General features: G+C 45.3%; 1 protein-coding gene across 1 annotated transcript in view; it reads right to left on the bottom strand.

Moving 5' to 3' along the window:
• ALOX5 (arachidonate 5-lipoxygenase) overlaps nucleotides 1-14779 on the bottom strand; it is a 52845-nt gene that overhangs the window by 29414 nt on the left and 8652 nt on the right. The window contains exons 2-3 of the mRNA XM_084765723.1: nucleotides 12331-12529; nucleotides 7796-7877 (exon numbers count right to left, since the gene is read on the bottom strand). Of these exons, the coding sequence (XP_084621849.1) occupies nucleotides 7796-7877; nucleotides 12331-12529 (281 nt within the window). The remainder of the gene's footprint in view (nucleotides 1-7795; nucleotides 7878-12330; nucleotides 12530-14779) is intronic.

Below are 14779 nucleotides of genomic sequence, written 5' to 3'. Positions count from 1 at the left end.
GCTCTGTATATCCTAGGTAACTGCTCTACCATTAGCCCCACCCCTAATTCTGGTTGTATCGTTCCTGGAGACAGCTATGATAAGAAGTGTTGCTAGGTCACAAGGTGATTCTATCTACAATTCTGAGGAAGAACCGACATGTCTCCGAGAATGCCTACAGCTGCTTGACCCTACTAGTGTGCTGGGGTTGGAGCCTTCCCTCCTTGGCAGCACTAGGTATAATCTGTGGGGCTTTACTTTTTATGTCTGTTAGAGTTCTTTATATATATATATATATTCCTGATTCAATATATATATACTTGATGCAGTTTTCAGACATTGGTCCGCTCTATCTTTTTCTTGTTTTGATGGAGTTATATGTAGTATAGAAAATTTACATTTTTGACAAAATCCAGCCTGGCAGTTGTCCCTGTGCTGTGTGCTCCCTTGGTGTCATATCTAAGAGGCTTTGCTGAGCATGATTATGAAGACTTGCTCGTCAACATTTACATGATGTAAACATTCTGTTCTAACATTGACGTCTTATGCTTAATTAATTTTTTTATAGATTTATAGGGATATAATTTATAGATACAAAATTTACCCAATGAAAGTCAATAATTTAAGTCTTTTTAAAAACCATATTCACAGATATGGGCAACCATCACGATAGCCGATGCTGTCCTGTAGCACAGGCTAGATGCTGTCCTGTAGCACAGGCTAGATGCTGTCCTGTAGCACAGGCTAGATGCTGTCCTGTCTTAAACCTTCTTCTGCCAAACATATTAGTCCATTATTTGTTAGTTAAGCCTCATGCAAGCTCTTAGGCCATGGGCAGAATAAGCCAGAGCCTATGCCAGAATATCACACAAATGGCCTCCAGCCCAGTCACTAGTAGAGCCCTTGTTCGTCATCAAAGCCTCATGAAGCAGGTCTACACTCTACTTCTCTTGGCATTTCAGCCTTCTGAAGTTCTACCACTGTGGTCCAGCGAGCTCTGCTTGAAGCACTATAGGGCTTCTCTAGCCCAAAGGTTCAAACTCTTACACAATCCCCCCCCCACACTAACCAACTTCAAAGGCTTTAAAATAACTACATAGTGGGACAGACAACATGGCTCAGTGGGTAAAGGTGCATATCACCAAGCCTGATGACCTGAGTCTGATCCCTGAAACCCACCTCACACTACACAGGTACATAACATTATCCATCCATCCACCCATTAATAGACATTTAAGTTGTACACATCTTTGCACTATTGGGGTTATTAGTACAATAATGTATAGGGTCTTTAGTGTGGACATATGTATAGGGTCTTTAGTGTGGACATATGTGGTGTCTTTCTCATCTCTGTGACTTCAACACAACTTCAGGGAGGAAAGCTGTGTTTTGTTTAGTTCAGGAGATCTTGTCCATCATGGTGGGGAGGGTGAGGTGTACTAGGGCTGTCCACATCATGGTGGGCTATGAAATGGAGAAAGGGCCATGCCAGGGCTCTCCTTGCTTTTTCCCAGTTCTCTCTTTATTCTGTCTAGGAACCTATGGCTGTAGGATGGGGTTGCTCATGTTCAAGTTAGGTTTCCCCACTTAGCTGGCTCTGTCTGGAGCTCTCCTGTACACTGACCTACATGTGTGCCTCATCCTCTTGTGTAATTCCACATCTAGTCAAGTTGGCAGTGAACATTGGCCATCCAAACATACGTCTTCCTTTTGAGTAGGCGCATAACCAGGAGTGGGGTTGCTGGATGACGCAATTACTCTGTTTGTTAGTTTGGGGAATTACAAAGCCATTTTCCAAAGCAGTTGCACCATTTAACATTCTCAACAGCAGCATGTGAGGGTTGCAGTTTCTCCATAATTTGTAATAATCTGGCTTTTTGATTGCTGCCTCTCTAGTGGGTGTGACTTAGCATCTCACTGTGTGTTTCCCAGACAGCTAGTATGGCACCTGTCCTATGTTTACCCATCTATATATTTTTCTCAAATCCTGAACAACTTAAGCCTAACTGAAACTATAACTATCTAGTCTTCAACCCCATTAGAGATGAACATCATAAAACCTCCTTTTGGGGATAGCTTTATTAATGGTAAGTTAGCCATGGGGCAAAAATGCCCCAGCTCTCTCTACGAGCAAGACAATATGCTGTCCAAAATGGACAAGACTTGGATGCAGGCTGAGTTGACTGCCAAGCTCTGCCTCGATAGGAAAACAAGTCCTTCATACTTCCTGCTTCACAATTATGTCTGCCAGATATACCGGGCCAGAAGGTATGATGCTCCAACGCTACAGAGAGAGAACGGGTGACTGACCAGGCAGCAACTGTCTCTGTCATCCCTTAGTTTTGGAAGCTGCTTGCCTGTACTTCCGACTTTAGTAACAGTCAAATAAATAGTCAAATAAATGATTTGCAAATATTCTTTCTCATTCTGTGGGTTCTTTGTGTGTAGATATGTTTGTGTGCATGTGTACATGTGTGCCCATTCACATGGAGGCCAGAGGACAGATCAGCTGTCACTCTTCAGCAGCCATCCACCTTGTTTTTCAGATATGGTCTTTCAGTAGGTACGAGCTAACTAAGTAGGCTAGGCTGGCTGGCTAGGGAGCCCCAGGGGTCTACTTGTCTCTTCATCCCCAGCACTAGGATTACACATATGTTACTATGCCTGACCTGTGCATATGTGTCCACATGTGTGGATGTGCTTGTGTGGTGGGGGGGGGGGGGGAGGGGCGCGGGTAGGTGGTGGGTGCATATGTATGGTGGTGTGTGTGAGTGAGTGCATGCATTGTGTGTGTGCACGCTTGTGTGTGTGCATTTCTGTGTGAATGTAGAAGACAAGGTTGATGTTGGGTGTCTTGGGTCACTCTTCATCTTTTTTTCTTGAGACTGGCTCTCTTCACTGAACTTGGCCTCACTGATTTATCTAGACTGCCTCTAGTGTTCCACTTGTCTCTGCCCCAACAGTGCTGGGGTTATAGACACGCATTGCAGCTCTGGGCTTTTACATGGATACTAAAGATCCAAACTGAAGTCTTCATGCTTGTGTGGCATGCTTGTGTGGGATGATTGTGTGTGTGAGATGCTTGTGTAGGATGCTTGTATGGCATGTTTGTGTGGGATGCTTATGTGTGTGAGATGCTTGTGTGTGTGTGTGTGTGTGTGTGTGTGTGTGTGTGTGTGTGTGAGATGCTTATGTGGGATGCTTGTGTGTTTGAGATGCTTGTGTAGGATGTTTGTATGAGATGCTTGTGTGGGATGCTTGTGTGTGAGAGATGCTTGTGTGGCATACTTGTGTGAGATGCTTGTGTGAGATGCTTGTGTGGGATGCTTATTGTGTGTGAGATGCTTGTATAGGATGCTTGTGTGGCATGTTTGTGTGGCATGTTTGTGTGGGATGCTTGTGTGGCATCCTTGTGTGGCAAGCATCACTGAATGGTCTCTCTAGTTCCTACAGTTTTTAAAAAGTGTGGATTCTGAGGGTTGGAGTCAGTTCCCCATGTTCATAAGGCAAATACTTTGTCAACAGTCTTGCATTTCATCTTCTTCAAGATGTCCTTCGAAACATAAAAGCTTTAAACTTTGGCGGAGCCAAATCATCTAATTTTCTCTAGCTATGTACACATGTGGTGTCCTGTTTAAGAACCCTTTGCCTACGTTTACTCCCATGCTTTCATAGGATTGTATGGTTTTAATGCCACCATGTAGGTCATCAATTTGTTGTTAGGTAGGGATGGATCAACCATCCTTTATTTGCACTTTGGCAATCTGGTTTTCTTAGCAGCATTTATTTAAAAAGCTATTCTTGGGGCTGGAGAAAGGGCTTGGAGGTCCTGAGTTTAATTCCCAGCAACCACATGGTGGCTCATAGCCATCTATAACGTGACCTAATGCCCTTTTCTGACGTGCTGGTGTACATGCACACAGAGCACTACATACATAATAAATCTTTTTTTAAAAGGCTATTCTTTACCCACAAATTTGTCTTGCTGACTCTACAAAAATTAATTGATCATAGTATAAGGGATTGTTTCTGTTCTTGAAATTCAATTTCATTGCTGTGTACACCTGTCCTCATGACACATCTGTATTCCCTGAATATTACGATTGTGAAGAAATCTGGATGTTGGAAAATGTAGATTCTCTAACTTAGTTTTCTTTTTCTCGTGATTGATCTGGTAATTTTGGATACCTTGTATTTTCATATGGATTTTAGAAACATGTTGTTAATTTTGTTTTAAAAAATACTAGCTGGGATTTTAACAGTGACACATTGAATATCTACATCATTTTGGGGAGATTGCCACTTGACTTACTTAGGTTTTCTTTAATTATTTTCAACAATGTTTTAGAGTTTTGTTTTGTTAGTCTTAGACTATTTTTGTTAAATTTCTTAATCAATATTGCATTGATTTTGAAGTTATTGTAAGATTTTTTACTTCTTTGTTATAATGTATATAATTTTTTTTTGAGACAGGGTTTTTCTGTGTAGCCTTGGCTATCCTGGACTCACTTTGTAGACCAGGCTGGCCTCAAACTCACAGTGATCCACCTGCCTCTGCCTCCTGAGTACTGAGATTAAAGGCGTGCACCACAATGCCTGGCTAGAATTTTTAATTTAGTCTGTAATTATAATCTTGCCAGCTTATTAATTCTTTCATAAAATAATCACATTTTGGTGATTGTGCAAACCTTTTTTCCCCTAACTGACCAAATAAACCTTTCACTGAAATACTGAATAGAAGTAGCAAAAGTGGACATCCTATCATGTTCCTAGGTGTTAGGGGAAAACAGTTTGTCCTGGGAGTTTTCTATAGATGCTCTTTATTGAGTTGAAGAAGTTCTCTTCAATTCCAATATTTTGTATGTTTCATTGTGAAAGGATGCTGACTTTTCTCAAATTCTTCTCTCTCTCTCTCTCTCTCTCTCTCTCTCTCTCTCTCTCTCTCTCTCTGTGTGTGTGTGTGTGTGTGTGTGTGTATCAAAATGATTGCAGGAGCCTTTTCTGTTTATTGCCATATATTAGATTAACACAGTTTTAAAAAGATTTATTTATTGTTTATATAATATTCTGCCCGGATGTGTGCCTGTCTGCACAAGAAGGAACCAGATTTCATTACGGACGGCTGTGAGCTGCCCTGTGGTTGCTGGGAATTGAACTTGAGACTTTTGGAAGAGCAGATGGTGCTCTTAACCTCTGAGCCGTCTCTCCAGTCCCTTAACACAGTTTCTGAATATTCAAAAACACTGTATTCCTAGGGAAAACCTCATGTGTTAATATCATATGAACTTGGCTTGCTAATATTTTATTGAAAATCTCTGCAGTTATATTCTCAAGAGATTTGTGTACTTCTCTTTCTTTTTTTCCTTTCTTTCTTTCTTTCCTTCTCTCTCTATTCACTTATTTAATTTTCCACACAGCATTTCTCTGTGTGGTCCTTGTTGCTCTAGAACTCACTCTGTAGACCATGCTGGCCTCGAACTCAGAGATCCTCCCACCTCTGCCTCCTGAGTGCTGGGATTAAAGGCACGCGCCCCTCCCCCCCGACAGCTATATGGCTTTTTTTTTAATGATGTTGTTGCCTAGTTTTTGCATAATATCGGTGTCATACAATGTGTTGTGAAATATTGCCTACTCATCTATTTATGGGAAAGTCTATTTGGAATTGATATGAATTTCTTCATGTTTGCTAGAACTTACTCTAGAAGCTACCTGGGCCTGAGCTTCTTTTATAGGAAATCTGAAAATTGTTAATTCAATTATATTACATGGGATTGGTGTATTCAAATCCTCTATTTCCTAAAAATTAGCGTGTGTGTGTGTGTGTGTGTGTGTTTGTAAGTGTGTGTATCTGTATGTAGGCATGCACATGCAACAATTGCAATACTGTGAATGTGGAGGTCAGAGGTCAACTTTTGGGAGTTGGGTCTCACCTTGCAACCTCTTGAAGTTGTTTCTACTGCTGTGCTATGTATCGCAGGCTGGCTGGTCTGAGACCTGGTTGATTCTCTTGCCTCTGTGCCCACTTGCTGTCGTAGTGCTTGGATTACAGATGACACCACTACGTCCTGATTTTATGTGTGTTCCATGGGTCATACTTGGGTGGCCAGGCTTGCATGGCTTTTGCCTTCACCTCCCTGGCCCTGGATCATCTAATTTTTAATGCGGTGATAGGTTGTGTCTTTCTAGGATTTGTCTGCTTGATCTTATACAGCTGTGTGTAGGACTCTTTTAAATTTAAGGAAGTAGTGGTTTTCCCCCCCTCATGTTTAATTTGAATAAATTGGACCTTTTTTCTTGATCACTTATGTAGTGACTTTTCAATGCTGTTGTAGATTATGTATCACTTTTTAAGAATTTATTTTATTTTTGTACATATACATTTATATTATTACACATATATACAATAGATTACCTATGGCAAGAAGAACCGTGACACAATCAGGAATTTATGTATCACTTTTATAACTATAATATCATATGAAAACATTAATAGTTAAGGCAGTCCATGCAATAATGGGAAAGTGTCCCAGTGACTCACACTCTTGTGGACCCATTTTCCCCAAGTGCGATACAGCTGTTTTCAAGCTTTCTCCTGACCCCCTTTACTTTTGCTGCCTGAAGATGGATGTGAGATGATTGTCATGATAATCTCGTACCATGGACATGATACAGGAGGTACTGTGCATGGCCATGTGATACAGGAGGTACTGTGCATGGCCATGTGGTACAGGAGGTACTGTGCATGGCCATGTGGTACGGGAGGTACTGTGCATGGCCATGTGGTACAGGAGGTACTGTGCATAGCCATGTGGTACAGGAGGTACTGTGCATGGCCATGTGGTACAGGAGGTACTGTGCATGGCATGTGACACAGGAGGTACTGTGCATGACCATGTGGTACAGGAGGTACTGTGCATGGCCATGTGGTACAGGAGGTACTGTGCATGGCCATGTGATACAGGAGGTACTGTGCATGGCCATGTGGTATAGGAGGTACTGTGCATGACCATGTGGTATGGGAGGTACTGTGCATGGCCATGTGATACAGGAGGTACTGTGCATGGCCATGTGATACGGGAGGTACTGTGCATGGCCATGTGGTACAGGGGGTACTGTGCATGGCCATGTGGTACAGGGGGTACTGTGCATGGATGGCCATGTGGTACAGGAGGTACTGTGCATGGCCATGTGATACAGGAGGTACTGTGCATGGCCATGTGGTACAGGAAGCTCTGTGCATGGCCATGTGGTACAGGAGGTACTGTGCATGGCATGTGACACAGGAGGTACTGTGCATGGCCATGTGGTACAGGAGGTACTGTGCATGGCATGTGACACAGGAGGTACTGTGCATGGCCATGTGGTACAGGGGGTACTGTGCATGGCCATGTGGTACAGGAGGTACTGTGCATAGCCATGTGGTACAGGAGGTACTGTGCATGGCCATGTGGTACAGGAGGTACTGTGCACAACCATGTGGTACAGGAGGTACTGTGCATGGCCATGTGGTACAGGAGGTACTGTGCATGGCCATGTGATACAGGACGTACTGTGCATGGCCATGTGGTACAGGAGGTACTGTGCATGGCCATGTGGTACAGGAGGTACTGTGCATGGCCATGTGGTACAGGAGGTACTGTGCACGACCATGTGGTACAGGAGGTACTGTGCACGGCCATGTGGTACAGGAGGTACTGTGCATGGCCATGTGATACAGGAGGTACTGTGCATGGCCATGTGATACAGGAGGTACTGTGCATGGCCATGTGATACAGGAGGTACTGTGCATGACCATGTGGTACAGGCCACAACTCACCGATACTGCTTCTGCCTTGTTTCCAGTTCTTTCCGCCGGTGCTGCTTAAGAATGTGAATTTGGTCATCTCGGGCCAGTTTTGCTGTAAAGGAAGGACAAGTATGAGAGTAGCCTGAGGAAGAACAGTAATGTCCAAACAATGTCCAGTGGTCAGGCTTTCCCCAGACATCTTCACTAAGTCCTCAGCATGCTGCTTAGGCAGGAGCCTTGGGTCCCTAGAACAGACATGTCTACCTATACAGGCTGGTAGGTATTTTGTTGTGTTTGCTACATGTGTTTGTTTGTTTTATTTATTTTTGAGACAAGGTCTCATGTAACTCAGGGTGGCCTAGAACTTTCTATTTATACAGAGCTGGCCTTAAACTCCTCATCTTCTAACTTCTGACACCCAAGTGCTGGGGTTATAGGCATGTACCTCACGCCAGGCTTTGGTAGATATTTTTAAATGACTTCAGAGTGGTCCTTTAGCCATTATACTGAGATGACATAGTAGCTGACTTTGATGCTGCCAGAGTAAACAGCAGGACTCATGGCTCTTATGCATCTAAATCCATTTGGATGCTTAGCAGAGAGGTGCAAAACTTAAGTCCCAACACTCAGGACACTGTCTAGTCCCTTGTGCTGTCTACACAGAAGACAAATGTGGGCACCTAGGCTGTGGGTGCAGAAGGTATACAAGCAGGCCTGGATTTGGGCTCTGTGATTTAAAGTCATGTGACTCAGAGTAATAAAATGTAGATTGTAACGCCCATTTCTCAGGATCTTAGGGGGATGTTAGTATGGCAGCACCCCAAAGCATTCTACAGTGTTGGTCCCCCTTATGTGTCCAAGCAACGAGAATCATGGTTATTATGGGTTACCCCTATAGTGGGTCTGAGCTTGAGGTGACAATGCCTATCGTCACCAGCTGTGCTAGGCACTGCTGTGAACATTTGGCACTCTTTGCTAAATGCCTTAGATGCCCAGAATATTCCTTAGGCACCTTGACTGGAAGAAGCTTCATTTCTTTACCTGGTATGAATAGATTTCCATGGAACTCAACACATCAAGGTGACCCAAGAGACTGGGTCTATCTCCCCAGCTATGAGAATCCAGCTGACAACTGAAGGGACATCCCAGTCTGTGGGATGACAAATTCACATGCTTCCGAACTGAATATGGCAGAGCCCATGGGCAGCTCTCAGGGGCTGGCACGAAGCCTGGAACGACCATTTTCACACATGGATGCTATATAGTGGCCTTTCTATCACTTTTATGACTACCAAAGTGAAGGGGTAAAATAATAGGCCATCATGTAGTCGAAAATGGGGTCACTCGTGGGCTGTGCCCTCCTCTTGCCACATTGTTCAAAGCACTGGTTGCTGTGCCACGTGGCTTAGTCATGGTCACAAACTCCTTGGCATTTTTTTTTTAATTGAGAGGTTTTGGTGTCCCTCCCCCCTCAAGGCCTGATGTCTGGCAGCTTCCATTCTCCATCTCTTGGAATACTTGCTCAGAAGTGAGCTACCATGTAAGAAACAGAGGCACCCAGAGACCACCATGTGGTGAGACTCCCTAAAGAACGGGGTGTTACGTAGAGATAGAGGCTGTGGAGCCCCAAGTCATGTGGGAGAAGAGCCATCTTCGGGGTGAAGCCTCCATCCTATGAGCTAATGACAGACGACCCAGAAGAACGCTTGGAAGAGCCTTTCCAAGATCGCAGACCTACACGATCACTAGCCAAATCAAAGACCGTTTAAAGCTAAGATGTTTGTTTACCAGCAAGGGTTAGTGGAACATGCCAGCCAGATTATTAGTGTCCCTGAAGACACCCCTACCCCCACCATTTATCTTGTCACTAAAGGTGATAAGAATGGGTTGCATCTGTGGGTTTCCCATTAGACTTAGCTCTGGGGACGGACCAGAGTGGAGGTCCTGGGAGAGTGCATGTATGTTGAGGGTGGGGTGGCTAGTCCCTGTCCACTCTGCTCTTCCTTGACTCCCAGGATGTCCACTTCTCTGCTGAGGTCACAGCTCCTCACAGACTCATAAGATAGAGGCTATCGTTAGAGCACTTCCCTTCTGTGTTATTTTTGACCTCTTCTCCTCTCCCAGCTCATTGCCCATGCTGCTGTGCCTGCTCCTCTGCTGCGTACTTCCAAACCTTCCTAAAGCCCCTCTCCCAACGCCTCCTTAAATCATCTCAATCTGCCTGCGCCATCTTGACTGCTGCTACGTCAAGCTATAGAATCTGTAGGCAGAAAGGCTTCACCACTGAGAGCTTGGGTGAGACAGATAGAAGAGTCTAACGCCTTCCAAACGCTAGATTAAGAAAAGCAGCTTTTTTGGTTCGAGCCACAAGATGACTTGAATGGTGTGCGTGTGTGTGTGTGTGTGTGTGTGTGTGTGTATGCACTTGTGTCTTTCCTGCTGAGTTTGGGGGAGCAGTGATTAAAGTAAAAACCCTTCTAAACCCAAGTACCTAATTCAGAAATATCCTCAGAATTTGGCTTAAGTCAAGTTCCACATCAAGGACAGTGGGATGTGATCTGATGGTCGAAGAACTTCTTTTTTTTTGGTCTCAGTTTTCTACCAGAAAGGGAGGCAGTTTAATGATCAGCCTCATCTTGTCTGCATCTCCCAACTGTGAAGCCCTAGGCACAGCAGGGGATCTGTGTCTGGGCCGCGCTCATTGCTGCCTTGAGTAGCTGCAGCCATCCTCAAGGCTGTCCGCATGTATAGACTTATGATTCCAGATTGAGACAGAAAGCAAACTCAAGGGCCATGAGTAGAAGAGAGAAGCTTGCCAAGGCTTGACCCATGCATAGGAGCAGCTGGTATGCAAGAGGTGTCGCTCAGAGAGGGGTGTTGGGGGTTGGTCTGGTGCTATGTATTCTAATGCTAATTGCTGGCTGCTAAGATCTGGTGACACATCAGAGGAGCTTTTGCTTGTTTTTACTACACCAAGGGATGCTATGTAACTTCACCCCCAGTTATTCTTGATTGGCTAATAAAGTTGTGTTGTGGAAGCTTTGGGTTGTATGTAAGCATGTTTTCGTTTTAATCCCAGGTGTGGGTAATGGGGGCTGCTCCGGTTTGTCCACAGCTGATAACGGCCTTCTGAAAAGGTACATGATCTTTGTCAGCTGTGAACTACCTTGTCCTGGGCCATGGTCTTTTGTCTGTGGGGCTTGGAGAAGGAAGGAGGCTCCTGGTGCGTCCCCTCTGCTGCTCTTGGTTGCTGTTGCTGCAGTGTGACAACAAGGAGGAAGGATATCCTGAAATGAAGGTTGGACTCGCCCCAAGGAACTCAATGACCCTAAACAACAGGAAGCAGCTAAGGAAAAGTATGCCCCCTCTCCCCACTAACCACCTCTCTCCCCTGCCTGGTGTTGTGACGATGGAAGGGATTGGGGTGGGGTAGGGAGAAAGAGATTTAAGGAACCTCAAATAAAAATACATTTTAAAAGTACACCAACAAAGTTGCTGACAGCCTGGTTGGGCAGAAGGACCATGAGGAGAGAGGAGGGGGGTGAGGGGGGAGAAGGGACAGCAGGTCACCACGGAGTAGCATGAGCTAGAAGCACTTGGCAGAGAGCAGCTTGCTCTGAGCACTGGCCTGAGGAAGCAGAAGCAGCTTCAGTGGAAAACATGAGCAAGAATTTATGGGGTGGGGATGGGGGATTTTGGCTGGAAAGCAGAGAAGATAGCATAAAGGGTTAATATCGTTCCAGCCCGAATGCATTAAGGCTTATTAAAAATCTAACAGGTTTCCGTGTCTCTTATTTATATGATAGCAGACTAAGAAATAACTGCTGCCTTACCAATTCTAAGAATTAATATTAATTATTAATAATCATTCAATGGGGGAGAGCACAGGCAGCCTTAGCTGACCTTTGATATCTGCTTCCTTCTCTGGTTCTTTGTCATTGGCCAGCTGGAGGGGCCCTGGAAAAGAATGGTTTCTTACAGAAGTACCAAAGTGGGCCCTGCATATCCAGGGGCTTTGGAGGCTAAAACAGCAGAATTGTAAGTTCAAGACCAGGCCTAGCTGTGTAGTGAACCCGAGTCTTTGTTTCACAGCAAAGCAATAAAACAAGTGACGTGTGAACTCCAGCTTGCCTCTGGCCCTTATATCTGGCATTCCAGTGGCAGGCTCAGTCTAACCTTCTAGTCTCCAGGCCTTCGGGAAGTGCCCTGTGGCCCTGAACTCCTGCCTCCCCCGCCCCCCCCATCTTACTAAGGACAGCCAGAGAATTTGGATTACTGGGCCCTGTGCTAATCTGTGGAGTTCCCCATTTGCAGGACTCTTTCGTTAAGAGGAGATTACATCATCTCCTGACCAGTTCAGGACAGTGTGCAGAGGGAGAGCCCTGGTTGGTGGGAGTCCTTGGGCCATTAGCTCCGCTCTTGAGCTTGTTACTACCCAGGAAGATCACATCTCCCATTAGGGCACAGGATAAAGAGGTGTGCTCCACCCAAGACGGCAACCCAGAAATGTGGCTATCCGAGGAGAAACTTTCTGGTTCCCCGGAAGCCTAGGAGTGGCAGCTTACCGCATCCGTCCCTCAGGACAATCTCGCCCTCGCCTGTGATCCAGCGGTAGCATGGGAACTCGATGTAGTCCCCGTGGGGTGTCTTTAGGGTGATGTACTTCAGGTACCAGTCATCGTGGAGCCAGTATTTGCGCTTCTCGATTTTGACTAGCTGGATCTCGCCCAGTTCTTCATCCACGGTCACATCGTACGAGTCCACCTGGGCGGGGGAAAAGAGTCAACAGCTGCCTCCCGGGCCTGGGTTCTGAAGCCGCTGAGAACATTCCTCCCTAAATGTGCTGCTCTAGCGTCGGAAATATTTGAGTTGGGTGAGATAACAATGGCAGTTCAAGATCATTCTACCCATTGCCTTCTCACGAAGAAAGGCCTTCCTTGGAAGGAAAGCGGAAATGTGCATGCTTAGCCATCTCCAATGTCCATGGTCGCTCCACCTGACTGCCCTAACCCCACTCCTTTTTTGTCACGTTTTTCCATACAATTCAGTGTATAAACCCTGGGCTCTCACTGCCCTTGTGGGTCTTCATTTCATCTTGAGTAACGTGCGTTGATGGGCTAGGCAGATTTGTATTCTTTTCTCCTATTATTTTTGGCTTATGCCAATTTAACTCTAGGTTTGCCTTACCTGAAATGGGATGAGGTAGTTTTGTTTTTGTTTTTTATGTAGTTAATCTTTTGAGCTGACAATAACTGTAAGTTTATGGAGTTCAGTACGACATCTCAGTACACGAATAGAAGCATCGGCAAACCAGAGTAATTAACATTTCTGACACCTCAAACACTCGCTCATCCTAGAAACATTACATTTTTTTCCTTTGGACTATTTTGAAATATACAATAAATTATTATGAGCTATCATCACTTTCCTGGGCTGTGAAAAGCTAGAACACATGTCTCCTACCTGACTTCATTTTGGTGCCTGTCCCCCAGCCTCCTCAACTCCTTCCTGGACATTACTGATGCCGTTCTTGCCTCTACTTCTATGTGATCAGCGTTTCAGTTCCCACATAGAAATAAAGTGTTTGACTTTCCGTGTCTGACCTATCCCAGTTAACGGGATGGCTCACTTATGTTGCCAAAAATGACCAAATTGGGGTGGGGGTGGGGCTGTGTGTATGTGTGCACACGCACGTGCTTATATATACGTGTGTGAGACTGAACAATGTTCCATTACCTTCACATACACCACTTATTCATATGAAGTGTCAATTAATACATCTTTAGCCAAGATTCTTAAGGAATCTCTTAGTTAATTTAAGTAGCCTCGCCCCTGGAGGAACCTGGACCCTGACTCTATATAGATGGGCTCTAGTGACCCAGGGAATGTCTTCAGCCTATATGTGATGCAGGCTGTAGGAGAAAAAGGTACCCAGGCTCCTGCAAATGCCTGCAAAGCCAGACTTGGTGAGGGTCCTCTTTACTTGGCCCTGTTCTGGAGGGTGTAGGCTGGCCCTTCCATGGAACAATCCTTTATAATGTACCAAGGGCCTGCAGACAACAATTTTGCCTCCTATGCAGTCTTGAGAGGTAGGGGAGCTGTGACATACTTCACAGAGAAGACTCTGAGGCTCAGTAGGTCCCACTTCAGACGTTAATTCACAGATCTGGAATCTCGTACAGTGCCTCCTAGGTACAGCCACCTCATCTCTCTCTAGGTCTCAGGGCGCCAAAAAAGTAAGTAAAGTAGGTCTCATGGATTCAAGTCCTCTCGGGACAGATGTAGCTCACAGCCTCCAGTGCTGAGAACAATTAGCATCTCCATGCATCTGTGACACTTGTAAGCTGAGGCCACCCTGCTGCTAGAAGGTGCCACCAGGAGAGTGGACAGTGCTTCCACCTGGCCCTAGAGACTGTGCTCTTGGATGCCCAGGGCTTGCCTGGCTCCTGCCTCCAGCCTGTAGATGGATGTGCCTGCCATATCCATGGCCTCTGGGTAGCTGGTATCTTTATAGATTAACAGCAGGCAAGAGGAAATGCTTTAGTGGCTACCAGGTTTGGGAGCCTGGACTTCATGCCTTGCAAGACACCTTCGAGGCAAAATTCCTGATTTTCCATTGACAGAGGACCCCAGAGTCCTACAAGTGATAATGTGAAGGAAAGATAAATCTGTTTTTTAGGATCCCAAGGGTGGGATCGGAATGGTCTTGTGAGAGAACAGGTGAGGTTAATCCACTAGAAGACCAACCACCTCGTGTGTGAGCTTGATTGTTGCCAGCTGAAAAGATCGAGTGAACAGACTCTGGGAGGAGATATATAAATGAGCCCAGAACTGGAGGCAGGGATTTTTGCAGAGTTCAGATAGTTTTGGCTGTTCATCGCTCCACTTCGAGATGCTCCGAGAGAGAACTGCTTGAGAAAAGGCTTCGGGACTCCGGCTCCTACTGAGGTTCCGGGTTCTGGTTACTCTAGGTTCCAACAAAAGAAATCCTGCTGATTGTGCCAGGAGAATCGT

The sequence above is a fragment of the Acomys minous genome (genome assembly GCF_964271855.1).
Source record: "Acomys minous genome assembly, chromosome: 17".
Classification (NCBI taxonomy): Eukaryota; Metazoa; Chordata; class Mammalia; order Rodentia; family Muridae; genus Acomys; species Acomys minous.
The sequence above is the reverse complement of the archived record's forward strand: the minus strand, read 5'-3'. Positions and strand labels throughout refer to the sequence as shown.